The following is a 17,253-nucleotide window of genomic DNA, read 5'->3' on the forward strand; positions in this document are numbered from 1 at the left end:
TTTTTAATGTTTATTTATTTTTGAGAGAGAGAGACAGAGTGTGAGTGGGGGAGGAACAGAGAGAGCACAGAATCCAAAGCAGTGGATTCCACTTTTTAAAAATAAACATGCATTAAAAATTTTATTTAAATCACTATTAAAGAGGCAACCAGTAAAGTGTCACAACCAGTTTAAAGAACAACGCAAGCAAAGTCACACTTTTATTTTTATTTTATTTTTTAAGTAATCTCTCCACCCAACATGGGGCTTGAACTCACAAACACAAGATCAAGAGTCATACACTCCACCAACTGAGCCAGCTAGGCGCCCCCAAAGTCACATTTTTAAATCAGAAGTATTGAAATGAATGTACAAATCAAAACAAAACTGAACTCTTCTATACTGGAGAAGGGAAGTCAATAAAACCTCTACTGAAAAGAGTTTATTTGCATATCTATAAAAATTATCTTTAATCTTTTTTGTTGTTGAGGTATAAAGCACATACATTATTATTTGTTTCAGGTGTACAACACAATTGAGTATTTGTATATATTGTGAAATGATCACCACAATAAATATATACAATTCCATTTACATAACCTATAAAAACAGACAAAACTAAGGTGATAGAAGTCAGAAAGGGCTGGTGGGAGGAAGGGGAATGCCTGGAATATTCTGAAGTGACAGAAATGTCTATACCTTCTTTTGGGTGCTGGAACCTTGGTTTGTACAATTTTTTAAAATTCAGTAAACTGAACACTTAAGATGTTATACTTCAATTAAAAGAAGGGACGGAGTTCCTGAGTGGCTCAGGTGGTTAAGCATCTGACTTCGGCTCAGGTCACGATCTCGTGGTTCGTGAGTTCAAGCCCCATGTCGGGGTCTCTGCTGTCAGCATGGAGCCCACCTCGGATCCTCTGCCTCCCTCTCTCTCTCTCTCTCTCTCAAAATAAATAAACTTAAAAAAAAAGGGGGGGAGGGCCCAATATAGTAATTGAATCAGGCAAGAATCATCAGTGGACACTGAAACAATTAGGTAAAAGTTGTTGGGGAACAGGTATTTGCTTGATGCCAAAGCATCAAGCCTCAAGGGAGAAACCTACCTGCTCCAAGGCAGTAACCACCTCACCTTAAGGGACCAAGCCCAGCAGCATTCCCAGCAGGACAACTGTTACGTGCCTTCTGATGCAATGCAATAGGAATTAGCACCATCTGCGAAATATCCTTGCCAAAATATAGGACTTGAATCTATTTTTTTTTTTTTTTAATTTTTTTTTCAACGTTTTTTATTTATTTTTGGGACAGAGAGAGACATAGCATGAACGGGGGAGGGGCAGAGAGAGAGGGAGACACAGAATCAGAAACAGGCTCCAGGCTCTGAGCCATCAGCCCAGAGCCTGACGCGGGGCTCGAACTCATGGACCGTGAGATCGTGACCTGGCTGAAGTCGGACGCTTAACCGACTGCGCCACCCAGGCGCCCCAGGACTTGAATCTAATCAAGCCTCTAGACCAAACTTCGAGGATACACAAAATATAAGGAATAGAAGAACAGTTACATGATGCCCTGAAGAAACAATCAGACAAATGCAGAAAAAGGTAAGTGGCTTAGATTCAAAGTCAGTATCACTGGGGGGGGGGGGGTGGTATTCTAGATTAAAATAAACTAAGCACACATAAAAACCAAACGCAGGAGGCGCCTGGGTGGCTCAATCAGTTAAGCATCCCCTCTCTCTGTGCCCTGCTTCCCCCTCCCCACCCCCCACAGCTCATGTAGTCTCTCTCAAAAATAAAGACTAAAATAAAATAAAAACGAAATGCGGCGCCTGGATGGGTCAGTCGATAAAGCAGGAGACTCTTGGAATCATGAGTTCAAGCCCCACATTGGGCATAAAGCTTGCTTAATTTTTAAAAAGGTGGAGAGAGGGGTGCCTGGGTGGCTCAGTCATTTAGGTGTCTGACTTCAGCTCAGGTCATGATCTCACAGTTTGTGAGTTCAAGCCCTGCATCAGGCTCTCTGTCAGTGTGGAGCCTGCTTTGGATCCTCTGTCCCCCTTTCTCTCTGACCCGCCCCACTTGTGCTCTCTCTGTCTCTCTCTCAAAAAGTAAACTTCAAAAAAGAATAAAATAAAATTGGGGGCAGATTATTTTTAAAAATGCAATATAGAAACCAATTAAATCCTGGTTTTTAAAAAAGGCCATGTAGGGGTGCCTGGCTGGCTCAGTCAATGGAGTGTACAACTCTTAATCTCAGGGATATAGGTTTCAGCCCCACACTGGGTAAAATAAAATCTTAAAATAAAAAAAAAAAAAAAAGTCATAAAAGCTTCTGGGGGACAAATGAGAAAATTCAAATCAGGAAACCAGATATTAGATATTATAGAATTATTATTAATTTTTAAGGTGTGAAACTTTATCATAATTATACAGGAGAACATTCCCAGTTTTAGAGATGCATGCTACAGGCTTAAGTATTTAAAGGTAGGGTGTCATGAACTCTGCAACTTACTTTCATGGTTGAGAAAAAAAAATTTATTTACACAGACATATGCACAACTTAAGAAATGGCAGAATGTTAACAATTCTTGATACAGAGTATATGGGTGTTCATTGTACTCATCATTCAAATTTTCTACACATTTAAATGTTTCATAAAAAAAAACTGGAACATAATAAAGTTAAAGGAGTATAAATGCAATGTGGTACCCAAAATAGTTCCTGAAACAGAAAAATGACACTAGCTGAAAAGCTAGTAAAACAAAAGTCTATAATACAGTTAACATTATTGTACTAATGCAAATTTCCCAGTAAAGGTACCATGGTTATATAAGATGTTAACATTAGGGGAAGCTGGATAAGGGAACTCACTGTACTATCTTTGGGAATTTTCTGTAAATCTAAAATTATTCCAAAATAACAAGTCCTTAAAAAGTGGCAACCAGTATGTGAAAGCTAGAAGTTTTTATTATATTTTAATATGTATATAATCAAACAACTTTGAGATCCAGTATCTGTAACAATGATCTTCCACAAACCTCCAGTTTGGAACAAAGAACCTCCAAACATGAAACACGTTGCCAGGGACCGTGTACTAGACAGAAAGGAAACACGTTCCACCCACTGCCTGGACACCAGGATCAGACAGGGACCCGGTCCTCCAAGGAGGGCGAAGCTGCCATCTGGGCCGCAGCCACCTTGTTTTCCTAGCCCCAGGGAGCTTTCCTTAGTTCAGCAAAGACGTGGATTGAGCTGCCTGCCTGAGCAGCACTGACTGGAGATCTATAAAGAGGAGGGACATGACAGCATCAGTATGTGTCCCTCTTCCTGGTCTGCAGAGCCCCCAGGTGACCGACGCCTTCCAGCCACACCCACCTCTGCAGGAAGAGTCTAACTGACCTAGCTGCAGCCCCAGCAGACAGACATATGTGTAATTCTTGGGGCGTCTTAAAAGCTGTTCATTAGGGGCGCCTGGGTGGCTCAGTCAGTTAAGCATCCAACTTCTGCTCGGGTTATGAGCTCCCAATTCGTGAGTTTAAGCCCCGTGTCAGGCTCTGTGCTGACAGCTCAGAGCCTGCAGCCTACTTCCTATTCTGTCTCCCTCTCTCTGCCCTTCCCCCACCTTAAAAGATAAATAAACATTAAAAAAAAAAAGCTGTCATTCATATTATCTCATTTAATCCTGGCACCTGGTGCTAGCCCTCATCTTACAAAGGGCTAGAGGACACCTAGTCCCATCCCCACCTGTGCTGTTATAAACACTTCACCCAAAGGTCCCTCTCGATCAGCAGGAGACCTGGGTGCCTCTCCCTTTCAGGTACCCTAATACCTGACTTCTGCCAAGGCTGCCCCACATTGACCACAGCCACTCTTTCCTCAAAATCTCTGCAGCCCTTACACTGTGACTAGAAGGATGTGGTTGAAATCCAAGCAAAAGTCTACGATCTTTTGGATCGTGTGGTGAGTGAGAACACAGAGTGTGGAGCTTCACGGCTGGTGTGCAGTCGCCACTCCATCACGTACCACTACGTGACCTCATCCAGGCTAATCACCCTCTGAGCCTTGGGTGACTCATGTAGAAAACAGATAATCTCACTATTAACCCACAAGGTTACTTGAAGACTAAATGAAATTACCTCAATGCCTGAGACAGAACAGGAATTCAATACATGGTAACTATTACGGTTATACCTTGCAATGGCATGCTTCCTGTTTTCCTTTTTGTTTTTTTAAAAACTTTTTCTCCAGGGCACCTGGGTGGCTCAGTCAGTTAAAGCATCTGACTTCAGCTCAGGTCATAATTTCACGGTTCATGAGTTCAAGCCCCCGCATCCGGCTCTCTGCTGTCAGCGTGCAGCCTGCTTTGGATTCTCTGTCCCCCACCCCCACCTCTCTCTGCCCCTCCCCTGCTCGCTCTCAAATAAATAAGCATTAAAAAATATATACATTAAAAAAATGTTTTCTCTAACTATTAGTCCTGGAATTTGGGGATGAGCCGGCCTTCAGAAGCCAAAGAGGGCCATCTTAGGGGTAAGGAAAATTCTCGAAATTTCCCTAAATGTGGTCTGTCAGATGAGGAACTTCAGAATTAGACAGATTGTCTGGGTTCCCAGAAGGGTGGGAATCACTGACCTATGTCTATTCCATGTCTTGCTACCATTTTATAAAGATATATCCTTTATACCACAACCACAGCAATGTATATCTTGCAGAGCCATGTTTGACTAAAACACAGAGGACTGAAACTTAACTTACTTTTTTTAAGTATACTCTACCCCCAACGTGGGGCTCAAACTCACAACCCTGAGTTCAAGAGTCCCATGCTCTATCAACTGAAACAGCCAGGTGACCCAAGGATTAAAACTTTAAAATGGCAGGGGCGCTGGGTGGCTCAGTCGGTTGAGAGTCCACCTTCGGCTCAGGTCACGATCTCATGGTTCGTGAGTTGGGAGCCCTGCACTGGGCTCTGTGCTGACAGCTGAGAGCCTGGAGCCTGCTTTAGATTCTGTGTCTCCCTCTCTCTCTGCCCTTCCCCTGCTTCTGCTCTCTCTCTCTCTCTCTCTTAAAAACAAATGTGAAAAAAAAAAATTTTAAATGGCAGTACGTTTCAAGAAAAATGTTTCTTCCAGGGCGCCTGGGTGGCTCAGTTGGTTAAGCATCTGACTCTTGATCTTGGCTCAGGTCATGATATCATACAGTGTGTGAGTTCGAGCCCCGTGTCGGGCTCTGCACTGGCAGCAGGGAGCCTTCTTGGGATTCTGTCTCTCCTTCTCTCTGCCCCTCCCCTGCTCATGCTGTCTCTCTCAAAATAAATAAATAAACTTAAAAAAAAAAAAAAAAAGGGAAAGAAAAATGTCTCTTGTATAAGGAACAAAGAGGGACAAAGGCTTGTTTTCCTAAGACCTGGGGCTTCAGCACCAAATCTCAGGAGAGAACTCAAACATAACAGTGAACTAAGAGGAACTCTGGGCAGCGCCTTTACTTAGGCTTGGTAAGCCTGAATGACTAGAAATGAAGTCAGCAAAATGCCTCCTTGGCTGCCTTCCACCTAACCCAGAGTGCATCTCAGCTCTTACCACCACCTTTGGGCCTTAGTGGGGTTGGGGGCAACTTGAGGGCCTCTGGCCTCATGTCTCCCAGCCATACAGGAGGGAAGGCAGCATCAGAGAAGAGCTGGCCAGGCCTGTACTGAGAAGGAAGACAGAGTAAAAGCCGTTCTTCCTGTGCAGCCTCTGGGCTGGGTATCAATCAGTCAGTACCTTAAATATGACCAGTCAGGTTCCTGTCCTTCTGCCAGGCAGCAGAGAGGCTGTGCGTCTCCTTGAGCCAAGCAGAAACAAAGCGCACACCTCTGAACGATGTCAGGGATACTCAGGCGCACAATTACACGACACTCAACCTCATTAGAAGATACTCCCTTTGCCAGCTTCTTGTAATCCTTCTGAATAGTCATAGTCAAGGACAGTTTCTAGTAGTGCTGGTGTCCCATTAACACCTCTCTGACCCTTAGTAATCTCCTTTCTTAATGTTTATTTATTTTTGAGAGAGAGAGAGAGAGAGATGGAACATGAGCGGGGGAGGGGCAGAGAGAGAGACGGAGACACAGAATCCGAAACAGGCTCCAGGCTCTGAGCCGTCAGCACAGAGCCCAACACGGGGCTTGAACTCACAGACCATGAGACCATGACCTGAGCCAGAGTCGGACGCTCAACTGACTGAGCCACCCAGGCGCCCCAAGTAATCTCCTTTCTTAACCACAGAGCAAGTCTTAAGCATAGAGACTGAGACAGGCATTAGTTTCTAGCAGGAATTTAGTGACACTCTTTTGCCTCTTGACATGTCCAATAGCCTAGAACTATTCTGACCATTACAGTAGCCACTAGCCGCATGTGACTACTATGTAATTATACATGACTACAGTCATTTAAACTACTTAAAATCACACAAAATTAAAAATTCAGTTCTTCAGTCTTACCAGCCACACTTCAATAGTCACATGTGGCCACACGGCTGTAGAACATTTCCTCTGTCGCAGAAAGTTCCCACCGGACAGCATGACCCCAGAATGCCACTCACAGCTCACCTGCCCACTCACCTGGCGGTGGTGCTAGAAGGCCTGGCTTCTCCCCAAGTAGTGGGCGCTTCGCACGCTTGGGATGGGGGCATCGCAAAGGAACAGGTCTCCTGGAGGGGGCTGCTGGAAGCAGGGGAGGGACAAACAGACCTTTGGGGCTGACCAATCCTGCAGAGCACAGACACCAAAACATAAACAGGAAGATACAGGGTGAACCTGGTTCCAGCTGCTCTTCCCACAGGGACTTTTCCTTAATCATTAGAAAGGGCCGGAGGACGGAGCACCTGTCACACACACAAACCTCAGCTCCTCCGAGCTCTACCAAGTCCTCTCTGGGACCAGACTGTGCCTCAGTGGTTGTGCAGGGGTCAGCAAACTAGTGTCTGGGGGCCAAATCCAGCCTGCTGTTTGTTTTGGTACAAACTGTGAGCTGAGATAGTTTTTTCATTTTTAAATGGTTATATAAGTATGTACATAATATCCTTGATTTTTACTTCTTGGCCTGCACTAAATATAACCTATAACACTAAAAATAACCTATTTCTATCTGGCCCTTTAAGATGTTTGCAAACCGGGGGCGCCTGGGTGGCTCAGTCGGTTAAGCGACCGACTTCAGCTCAGGTCGTGATCTCACAGTCCATGAGTTCAAGTCCCACATCGGGCTCTGTGCTGACAGCTCAGAGCCTGGAGCCTGCTTCGGATTCTGTGTCTCCCTCTCTCTCTGCCCCTCCCCTGCTCATGCTCTGTCTCTCTCTGTCTCAAAAATAAATAAAAACATTAAAAAAAAATAAAGAAAGAAGTTTGCAAACCCGTAGTCTAGTCCACGCGTGTCTTGACATCCTGGTCCTCTACCCTCACCTTTTCACAAGTGGGTTTAGTTTCAAATGTTCTGTTTTGACACTTGGAATATATTTTCTCAAACATCCGAAGCAGTGAGGTTCACAGGTCATAAAGGCAGATCTATAACGTACCTGAAGCACTCTGTTCCTGAGGATCGAACATCCATCCGCCCAGAACACTGGCCCGGACACAGTCACAGGGATCTAACATATGGTCTAGCACCCTGTCTCTTCTCTCTTGGGCAGTTGGTCTGCCTTGCCCAGTCCTCACCCTGTCAAACAGGGCTTTTTTTTTCCACAGTTCACACCAAACCATTTCTGAGGGTCTGAAAGAATTTTGTTTTGAAACTTTTGGCAAGGATGAGAAGCAATTCAGAGCAAAAGATCTCCTCCTAAGCCCTTCCTTCTCTTCTTAATTCACTCACTTCTCACAGGAGCCAGGTGGTAAGAATGCCCAGAGGTGGACCAAGGGCTGGCCGAGGCACAGGGAGGTAATGTAAGAGTAGCAGAAGGAAAGAAGGAACAAACACAGGACAGCAAGAAAGCCCAGGCTGTGTCAGGAATGAAGAACACCTGAAACTATACTCTCAATCATCCTGAAGGTTGCCAGGTCAGAAAGGGAGGGGTGCACAGAAATATTCGTCCCTAGGGGCTGTGGATCTTCAACAGAGACTGACTTTGCCAATAACAGATGTACATGAGTACCTCTACCAAAGCAAGAGGGCACATTCCCTCTATTCTGAGCCACAATAATACTCAAGGTGGAATAATACTATGCTTGTAAGAAAAATCTGGGGCTAAAATAATCCTTGCTCACATAAAAGACCAAAGCAATATTTGACTCATGCCCAAATGCATCCCAGGTCCAAGTTTTATTCGAGGCCCAAGAGAAAAGCCACCGTTCCACAGACTTCTCTGCCAACTTTGTCTTTAACATGGCAGACTTTCATCCATTCCTTCCCTGCTGCCACTGCTAACACACAAGGAGAACACGAGAGGAGACAAAAGCATCCAAACATGAGGAACAGAGAAGGAAGTGACTAATTAGAGGTAGCTGCATCCCAGGTGCCTGCAGAGGAGTTAAAACTCTTTATCTTGAAGAAACAGGAAAGGCTCAGACACTTGGGGCCCCAGGAACCAGGGCCAGACACTGGGCTTGACTGGTAGTCTGTACCCCAAGTGGCTAGTCCCACACCCCGTGTCCTCCCAGAGGAAGAGATGCACGTCTGATGAGCGTGCTTGAGCAGCAGGATCCAGTTCGGCCAGAAGTTAGTCAACTGTGGGGCTTTTCGGTTATGGAAGCTAGTCAGGTCTCCTTGTTTGAAGCTAACTGAGTTAGGTCCCTGTCACTTACGATGGAAAAAGTCCACAGTAATACAACCTCATTTTAGGCAGATGTCAGATACTATTTAGCACCAAGGGCTCAGAAAAGCCTCGAAAACACTATGGAATTCAGAGTGCTTCTTAAGAGAACTGCGTGTAAGCCATTCTAAATGTGGCCACCAACCCTGACGAGAGAGCTCCCTGTGTTAAAACTTGAACTTCGGCAACTCATTCAAGAGGAATTGCATCCACTGAAGCCCCAGGTGTCTCCCCCAGGCCTCTGAAATCTTAACACTCAGACTATGACAACAAACATGGCAATGGCTCTAAGCTGTCCTGCTCTCTCAGGGCGATGCCTGGAAAGGCAGCAGAGCTACCGCTATCTCTTATTCCTAGAGGGACGCACTGACCTGGTAGTGAAAGGAGGGCCCCTCCTGGTCTGTCCCCTAACAATGGGGGCCTGGCAGGAAAGGGGGGATGAGGGCCTGAGAAGGATCCCTTTCCAGGGGTTGGAAGAAGTGGAGGCGGCTTGCCCACCACTGGGGTATTCCTGCCTTGAAATGAGGGATGATCACTGCCAGCCAAAGACTTGGGCGTCTCAAAGCCTGGAAAAATGAAGAAAACAAGTGGTCACCAGAAGTCTGCTACAGAGGCCAGCAAGCTATACAAACAACACTCGGGAATTTAAGGAAGACCTTCACTTGCCCTGATTGAGAGGTTTCTACGATCAAAGAGAAGCAGGATGTTAACTAGACTCACTGTGGTCGTTAGACAATATATACAAATATCAAATCACTATGTGTACACCTGAAAGTAACAGAACATTAGTATGCTTCTGTCAATCAATTAATCAATTACATAGGCACCCAGGGGAAAAAAAAAACCTATTGTGTTATAAGTTTATGAGCCCCCCCCCCACCCCTGAGAAAGTACAATAAAAAATGTACAAAAGTAAAATACATTGTGAATTTTATAAGATGAAGGATTTCTTTAAAGTTTTAACATGGTCCTAGAACCTCAGCTGTGTTTTCCCACAGGGGACACGTGGTTATTATCTTCTTCTCATACTTAACTCAAAACAAGTAAACTGGGGGCACCTGGGTGGCTCAATTGGTTGGGTGTCCGACTTTGGCTTAGGTCATGATTTCACAGTTTGTCAGTTTGAGCCCCACGTCGGGCTCTGTGCCGACAGTTCAGAGTCTGGAGCCTGCTTATGTGTCTCTCTTTCTCCCTGCCCCTCCCTCACTCACACTCTGTCTCTCTCTCAAAAATAAATAAACATTAAAAAAAATTTAAAAAACAACAACTAAAAAGTCTCCATTTTAAGGAGTTTGGCTCATAACTGAAATGCACTTTACAATCTTCAAGATTAGGAACTGCTTCTTCGTGTTTACCATACACTTAATAATAACCTACAAATGTCTCAGTTAACAAGCTGAAACTTCGAATCACAAAAGTAAACCAACAGAGAAGAGAAATTATTTCCCACATGTCCACCTATATAGAGAAGTCATCCTATTTATATATTAAAAATCTGATGCAAAAGGAAATTTAGCTTGAGAAAAAGCATGTTAGCCTATAAAAGTTAAACATTAACATAGTGTAATTCCTATGTGGAACATGTTCATATCAGACACCTTTATATTACAGAGGTATATTCTCTCAATTAAATTAAAAAGTCCCTAGTTTTTTTCACATAGCAATTTGCAGAAAAGGATTTTCTGGGGTTTAAAATGGGGAAGGGGGAGAGACAGTGCCAAATACCTTTCAGTTGCCCTTTCCTGGTCTTCAGGTAGTCAATGAGCAGGTTTAACTCATTCCCACGCAAATGCTTTCCCTCAGTCAACAGGAAGACAAGGTGCTGAATGCCCAAAGGGACAGAGTAGCTGGGAAGGCACTCCCGAGCCAAGAAGTCGTCCAGGAGATCTCCAGCCCGCAGAGCAATTCCAGCATGTTCCTGCTGCTCCCGTTTAGAGAAATATCTCCTGTATTCTTTAGCTACCAGCACCAGGGCATCTTCCAGAGGCATATGACGATGTACTGAGGACAAGAAAGAGCCGGCTTTACATCAAATGGCTGCCCTGATTTCGTTTAAAATCAGAAAATAACGTTAATCCAACTACATGTCGTCTAAACTGTGTCAGCTTTCAGTACGATGTGATTGCCTATTGACCCGACGGTCTGGGACCCTCGGCAGCAGGTGCCCGGTCAGATTTCAAAATCAAACATTACATTCTATTTCAAAATTATAACATGTGTTGCTTAGTTTACCATTTCCACACAAACCCTCTTTTCACAACTGGACAGCTTCATGCTACGCTGATGAGAGAGAGAGAGACAGACAGAAGGAAAGAGAGAGCAAACAGGTGGCGTGTGTATCAATGGGAATTCTTAACGCTAAGCAAATCTAGCCTAAAAAAAAGACAGGATGTAACTTCAACCACTGCTGGCTACTAGGAAGGTTTAAGGGCAAAAAAATCCTAGAAGTGAAGGTGTCTGATTTGGTTTCAGTGATCAGGGTGGATGACTTGAGAGGAGTGTGATCCACAGAAGAAACAAGTAGAAGCAGAGAACAGAGCCTTTAGGGAGGAGAGCAAGTGTGAAATGGGGCTGCTGGTTTTCACTGCAAACCTTTTAGTGTTTATCTTTTAACTCTGTGTATGTAACACTTTGATAAAAGGCAGACAGACAGACACAGACAGACCTGCGGTGCAGGGCTTCTAGGCTCTGTCACTGTAGCCTGGGGAGAAACCTACCATCGTCTATGTGGTTCTGCAGTCTGGCTCAGGCCCATGGGATCTTAAATCATGTTAAAAGCCTTTCCAGGTCAGGTCACATATATATCACATATAAAATAAGTTCTAGATACCAGGAATGGCTTTTATGTAACTTAATGGCTACAGTCAATGCATAGGTGTTTTCTGATCTCTCCTAGGTTTACCTATGGAGAATATGACTTCCTCAAAGTTTAATTTTAGATGGAAGGCCCCACCCTGTCTTGCCACGTATCACCAACTTCTGAAAAATTTAGGGCCCAAGGGGCACTAAAGAGCTACAATGGAGATTATGGTATTTGGCTAAATCCTAAGCAGTGTTTATGAAGGTTACATTTAGGACGAGATATGAATACATATTTGCCTTCACGTGCTAAAGTTTCATTGTCTGTCTTAAATGTTTGTCTCGGCACAGGAGCAGCTCCATGGGCTTCTGAATAACGGCTACACGTGAGGTATAAAACAAACTGTCAGCTCTAAAGCAATGTGAAAGAGAGGCCAGCAAAGACTAATTTTGCTAAAACAGATGTAGCTTATAAGAGAAAACAGGGTGTTCTTTTTACATATCATCTGAGTTCAATAATTAAATCCACGGATAGGAAATGAAATATGAACCTATTAACACTATTGTGGACATGAAAAAGAAACCCTTCTCTGAATGTGTAACATGGTAAAAATAGATCACATGCTTTTTTAAGTAGTGCTGGCTTTGTAAAAGTGTTTTCGTATCCGACCAATGATTCAACCTACTTATTTTAGTGAGGATTTCCTAAACCATCTTGCATGAACATAACACACGTGATTAGTCCTCTACACAACCTATTCAGATCAAGCTGTTCCCCACTCCCACCCCTCGGAGATGCGGATTCGTAATTTTCCGAACCTAAGTGTGGTTTAGTCTTATTATTTGTTTAACATAAATTAGACATTTTCTATGTTTAAAAAAAACCATAGTGGGAACAGTATTCTGCAAGAGCTGGCTAGGTGGGTGTGGGTTGCGACACAGCGTAAAAGTAAATGGAATGGTCAGAAAAAAAGATGTCCTAGCAGCCTCAAAACTATGGGAAGCCAAGTGTTCCTCACTGTTGTTTTTTCAGACTCAACATTACAGCTGGATTTTAGGACACCAATCTGACACCGACTTCTCTGAAGGCTCCAGAAGTCACAGGCAGGATATAAATCCAGCTCCCATACTCCACTAGGTCTCTGCCGAGGGGAAAGGTCTCCTGACTTAGCAGTGAAAACCCTACGCTGCTATGGAGACACAGCTGGGATGGGAGAAGCCTGCCTGGCTGCTGCTCACCTGGGCACAGGAAGGAAGCAGGGTTGACAGTGCCTGGCACACATGAGGAACTCAGTAAGTGAGTGTGGACTGCACAGAATGGTGCCAAGAGCTTCTAGAAAGACGAGGACTAGAGCACCTAGGCTCGTCTGGATCTGACTCCAGAGAAGCTGCCAAGGGGCCCTTCACAAGGCAGATGCCTCTCTGGGAGCAGCAGCTCTGACCAGGAGGGAAAGGTGAGGGTGGTCTAGGATGTGTGCATCTGCCTAAGTCTATGTGTTTTAGGGAGGAAAAGAGAGTTCATTTTTGTGCACTCTCATGAGCCTAAGAGTAAAGAAATGTTTGAGATATCACAGGAAAGGCAGAATCAGCAGAAAAATAGTCTAAGAGAATGCACAGGACAATAAACATAACATCTTTTAGACTTACCATTGAGCATAGAAAAGACGGTGGTGAGATTTGGTCAAAAAGTTTTACGTAAGAGAACTGACTTGTGGGGGTGCCTGGGTGGCTCAGTAGGTTAAACGTCTGATTCTTAATTTCAGCTTAGGTCATGATCTCACGGTTCATGGGCTCGAGCCCCATTGCTTTGGGATTCCCCCTCTCCCTCTGTCCCTCACCTGCTCGCGCGCTATCTCTCTCAAAATAAATAAACATTAAAAAAAGAGAGAGAGAATTGACTTTTTACACAATATTTTGCACAATATATCCTGACAAGTAAGGAGCAATGAAGATGATTTAAGTTTCAATCACCTCTGATACACAGGAGAGTATTTTGTGATACCTATTCAAGTCACTTTTTCCTCAACTAGATCCAGTTTAGTTACTGACAAATGTGAACCTTCAAAGTGTACCAGCATACAAAAAAAAACTATTATATTTTTAAAGCAGGATCTATTTTAAGTGATAGTTCTAGATTAAGCTGAACTTACTTTTGATAGACTCATCAAGTATAATTACGGTGCAAGAGGAAAGTTCTACATTAGACTGTTCGACAAGAATGCAAAACGGGGACCCATCATCTTTAACTTCCTGGAGTGCTCGCGTAAGACTTGATTCCGAGGAGAGGTGAATCATTTCCACCATAAGGCCATGATCCTGCAACTGATGACCTATGCCTGTTGCGTAGTCCCTTAAAAACAAACAAAACATCACATACACAAGAAACAGGTAGGTTATTTTCAATCAAACAAAAAGGAAAAAAAATACGTCACCAAGCAGGTGTTCCATAGATATTTTGATGACAAATTTAAGTAAGTGAAGTGTAAGATACTATATTTTTACTGAACTTGGATAAGTGAAGTGAAAGATGCTGTAGTTTTTCAAAAATCATGCATGCTGTACAACTTGTTTTCATTCTTAGACACACTTGAAAACAACCAATAGTACATTATCTGTCTGATGGGATCAGTTAAGAGAACTGGAGGCAACTCTACCCAAAGGAAACTTTCCTTTCCGAAAATGTGGTGTCCTCAAATGGTTGACTATGTACAGAATTTTATAAAGAAAGCTAAGTATGTCAAAGTCGTGTTTTTGTATGACATGATACACTGCATACACATCACAAATGTGGTCAGCATTTTTCAAAATGGAATTATTCCAGGGTTATTTGATGAAGTCATTTCAATTTAAAGTACATGAAAGAAAATTTAGGATTTATTGTAAAGAAGAGATAAGACTATTATCTTCAGAAAAATCACAGAATGCTCATTTACAATTAGTTCCTGGGACAGACCAGTATTTCTTAAGATCACTACCATTGAGACAACTCCTCGCTGAAGAGTAAACAGATGAGGGTGCCTGGCTGGCTCAGATGGTGGAACATGTGACACTTGATCATGAGGTTTGAGCCCCACATTGGGGGTAGAGTTTACTTAAATAAATAAGCAAATAAACAAACAAATAAATGCATGTAAACAAACAAACAAATAAATGCATGGCAAAGAAAAAAAAAAAAGAGAGAGAATAAATGGATAATGCTGGAGTTAACCATCTCAGTTAATATCAAGCATCCCATAACCAACCTGGGATCAAACCCCAGAGTCATCTCATCTCCCATTTTCTCAGCCTCAGTCTTCAAGTCATAAAGAATCTACCCCAGATCTCTCCTTCAGGTTTATGCTTCCCTTGTGCCCGATACTTGCTCAGAAACCTGAATAGAGGGGTGCCTGGGTGGCTCAGTCGGTTGAGCACCTGACTCTTAATTTCTGCTCAGGTCATGATCTCACAGGAGTGAGACTGAGCCCTGCGTCAGACCCCTGGTTGAGTGTGGAGCCTGCTTGGGATTCTCTCTCTCTCCCTCTGCCCCTCCCCGCAGCTCGTGTGCTTGGTCGAGTGCTCTCTCTCTCTAAAAAAAAATCAAAATTAATAAAAATTTAAAGATTAAAAAAAAAGAGAAAGAAACCTGAATGAAAACTTAGAAACCTCAAATGACACTAATCCCTGAAACCAAGGACCCTGCAATGGTAGTATACTCCTCCTCTTACGTATCCTCTGCTTAGAGCAGGAACAACTCTTAACATACTCCATCTTCCACTTGTTATTTAAGCACATGTTTTATCTTATTAGGCTGCATGAGGTAGAAAAGAGGAATTGCCACTTAATTATCTGTATGTTCCTCACTGTGCTTTAGCACAGAGTTTTACATAGAACAGGTACACATTAAATGCATGTTCTGTGAATTAAAAATTAAAATGAGGGGCTCCTGGGTGGCTCAGTCGGTTAAGCGTCTGACTCTTGATTTCAGCTCAGGTCACGTCATGGTTCATGAGTTCAAGCCCCACATCGGGCTCTGCGCTGATAGTGTGGAGCCTGCTTGGGCTTCTCTCCCTCTCCCTCTTCCTCTCTCCCTCTGCCTCTCTCACTACCCCTCCCCTCCTCACACTGTCTCTGTCTTTCTGAAAATAAACTTTAAAAAATTAAAAAACAATTAAAATGATGGCAGGAAAAAATGCTTTCCAGGCGATTTAGGAGAGTATAGATGATTGCAGAAAGTAAATTCAAGAGGAAAACAAGAACAAGACATGGTTCATATTTACAGAGTGAGAGCCTATGAGTTAAAACTATCACAATAATAACTCATGCTGGAGGGTATCATTTGAAAATTAATTACTGTTTTGGAGTATAAAAGAATGAATTTAGCCAACCAATATATCACTGCAAATCTTTCCAACATCAGAGTGACAACAGAGCAGGCAGCGTGGCCTAGTTCTCGGACTCCCTGGCAGATGCAGCCTGCGTGCGGCCGAGGAGTCCCTAAGCTGCACCCACTGAGGGTCCTAATCCATGGCTAGCTGCCAGAACTGCAGGATGCCGGGCGGAGGAGCGGTTTCTGAATACCACCCCAGATGGAGGGGGAGAAGAAAAGCCATCTCGAGGACTCCTCTCCACCACACAGTGCTGCACTCCAATCAACACCCAGCAGGCCTGGCTCTGAAGACGGGAGAGCAGCAAGGGCATCCGGGTTCGGGAGTCGAACGGCGCTGGAGCCCACAATTCTGAAAACGGTACAAGGCGCTACAGGTCAGACGTGACGCTTGCTACAAGTTCCGAGAAAACTGATTTAGTCAAAGATTAACGCAGTTTCCCTGGCTGATCCAAACTATTGTACCACAGTTGCTAAATGTTGAGGGAAAACCAAGCTACTGTGCATGCTGAGCTCTTACTGCCTCTTGTTCAAAACTGGTTTGAATCACCAGATGATCAGCTTAATCCAGGCCATGTCTGGTTGTCTTTCAATTATTAAAGGGAAATTCTATAATTTTCTAATGTAAAAGGAACTGGCCTCTCCCACTCTCCCCATGCTATGACTGACCTCACTTCTTCCAGGATGCTGTCCCTCAAGATCCAACCCAAATACCCTCCAAACGAGATGAAGCTGTAAGTTTGCTTTCACAAACTTCACCAGTAAAGATGCTATATCTACAAATAAGTTAGATTTCTGTAAAGCAGATATCACAGAATAAGCAAGAATTCTGAGTCATTTTAAGATTGCCAATTTTCTCATAAAGAAAACCAATGCTGCCTTATGCTGAGTTATGTTTTGTGCATGCCTGGTCTCCTGGTCAGGAATGATTAGTTATCATGTCTGGGGTGTGCAGTTTCACTCACTCAGTACCTAGCCTGGAGTTAAGTGTGTATGCTTCCAACCAATCATTTGTCTACATGCTCCTTGCCAAGCACTACGAAACCTGACATAATCCAGAGACACAATTACCATCACACACTAAGTCCCCTGTCTGCCTTCAAGTGCCAGCCAATGGTGCGCAAGGTCAGGGCACTACACGGACCCAAAGGACAAGCTGGAGAGAGCCAAGAGAGCAGGTGACCAGGCCACAACTGCGCTTAAGTGAGCTGCCTGAGTTACAGGTATTAGGTGGCCTACACAAGTAACAAGTGTTAGTTGGCCTGCATGAGTTTCAGGTGGAGAAGAAGGATAAGGCATCCCACATTGAAGGAAAAACAGCAAGGATGCAGGCTGAAAGGA

General features: G+C 43.8%; 1 protein-coding gene across 1 annotated transcript in view; it reads right to left on the minus strand.

Annotated features, from left to right (window-relative positions):
* Positions 1-2,924: 2,924 nt before the first annotated feature.
* The window catches only part of LOC132690407 (uncharacterized), a 45,866-nt gene continuing 31,537 nt past the window's right edge, over positions 2,925-17,253 (minus strand). Inside the window, exons 6-10 of the mRNA XM_060650811.3 lie at positions 13,700-13,899; positions 10,476-10,751; positions 9,122-9,316; positions 6,571-6,717; positions 2,925-3,257 (exon numbers count right to left, since the gene is read on the minus strand). Of these exons, the coding sequence (XP_060506794.2) occupies positions 3,202-3,257; positions 6,571-6,717; positions 9,122-9,316; positions 10,476-10,751; positions 13,700-13,899 (874 nt within the window). The 3' untranslated portion in view covers positions 2,925-3,201. The remainder of the gene's footprint in view (positions 3,258-6,570; positions 6,718-9,121; positions 9,317-10,475; positions 10,752-13,699; positions 13,900-17,253) is intronic.

The sequence above is a fragment of the Panthera onca genome, chromosome E2 (assembly GCF_046562875.1).
Source record: "Panthera onca isolate mPanOnc1 chromosome E2, mPanOnc1 haplotype 2, whole genome shotgun sequence".
NCBI classification, from domain to species: domain Eukaryota; kingdom Metazoa; phylum Chordata; class Mammalia; order Carnivora; family Felidae; genus Panthera; species Panthera onca.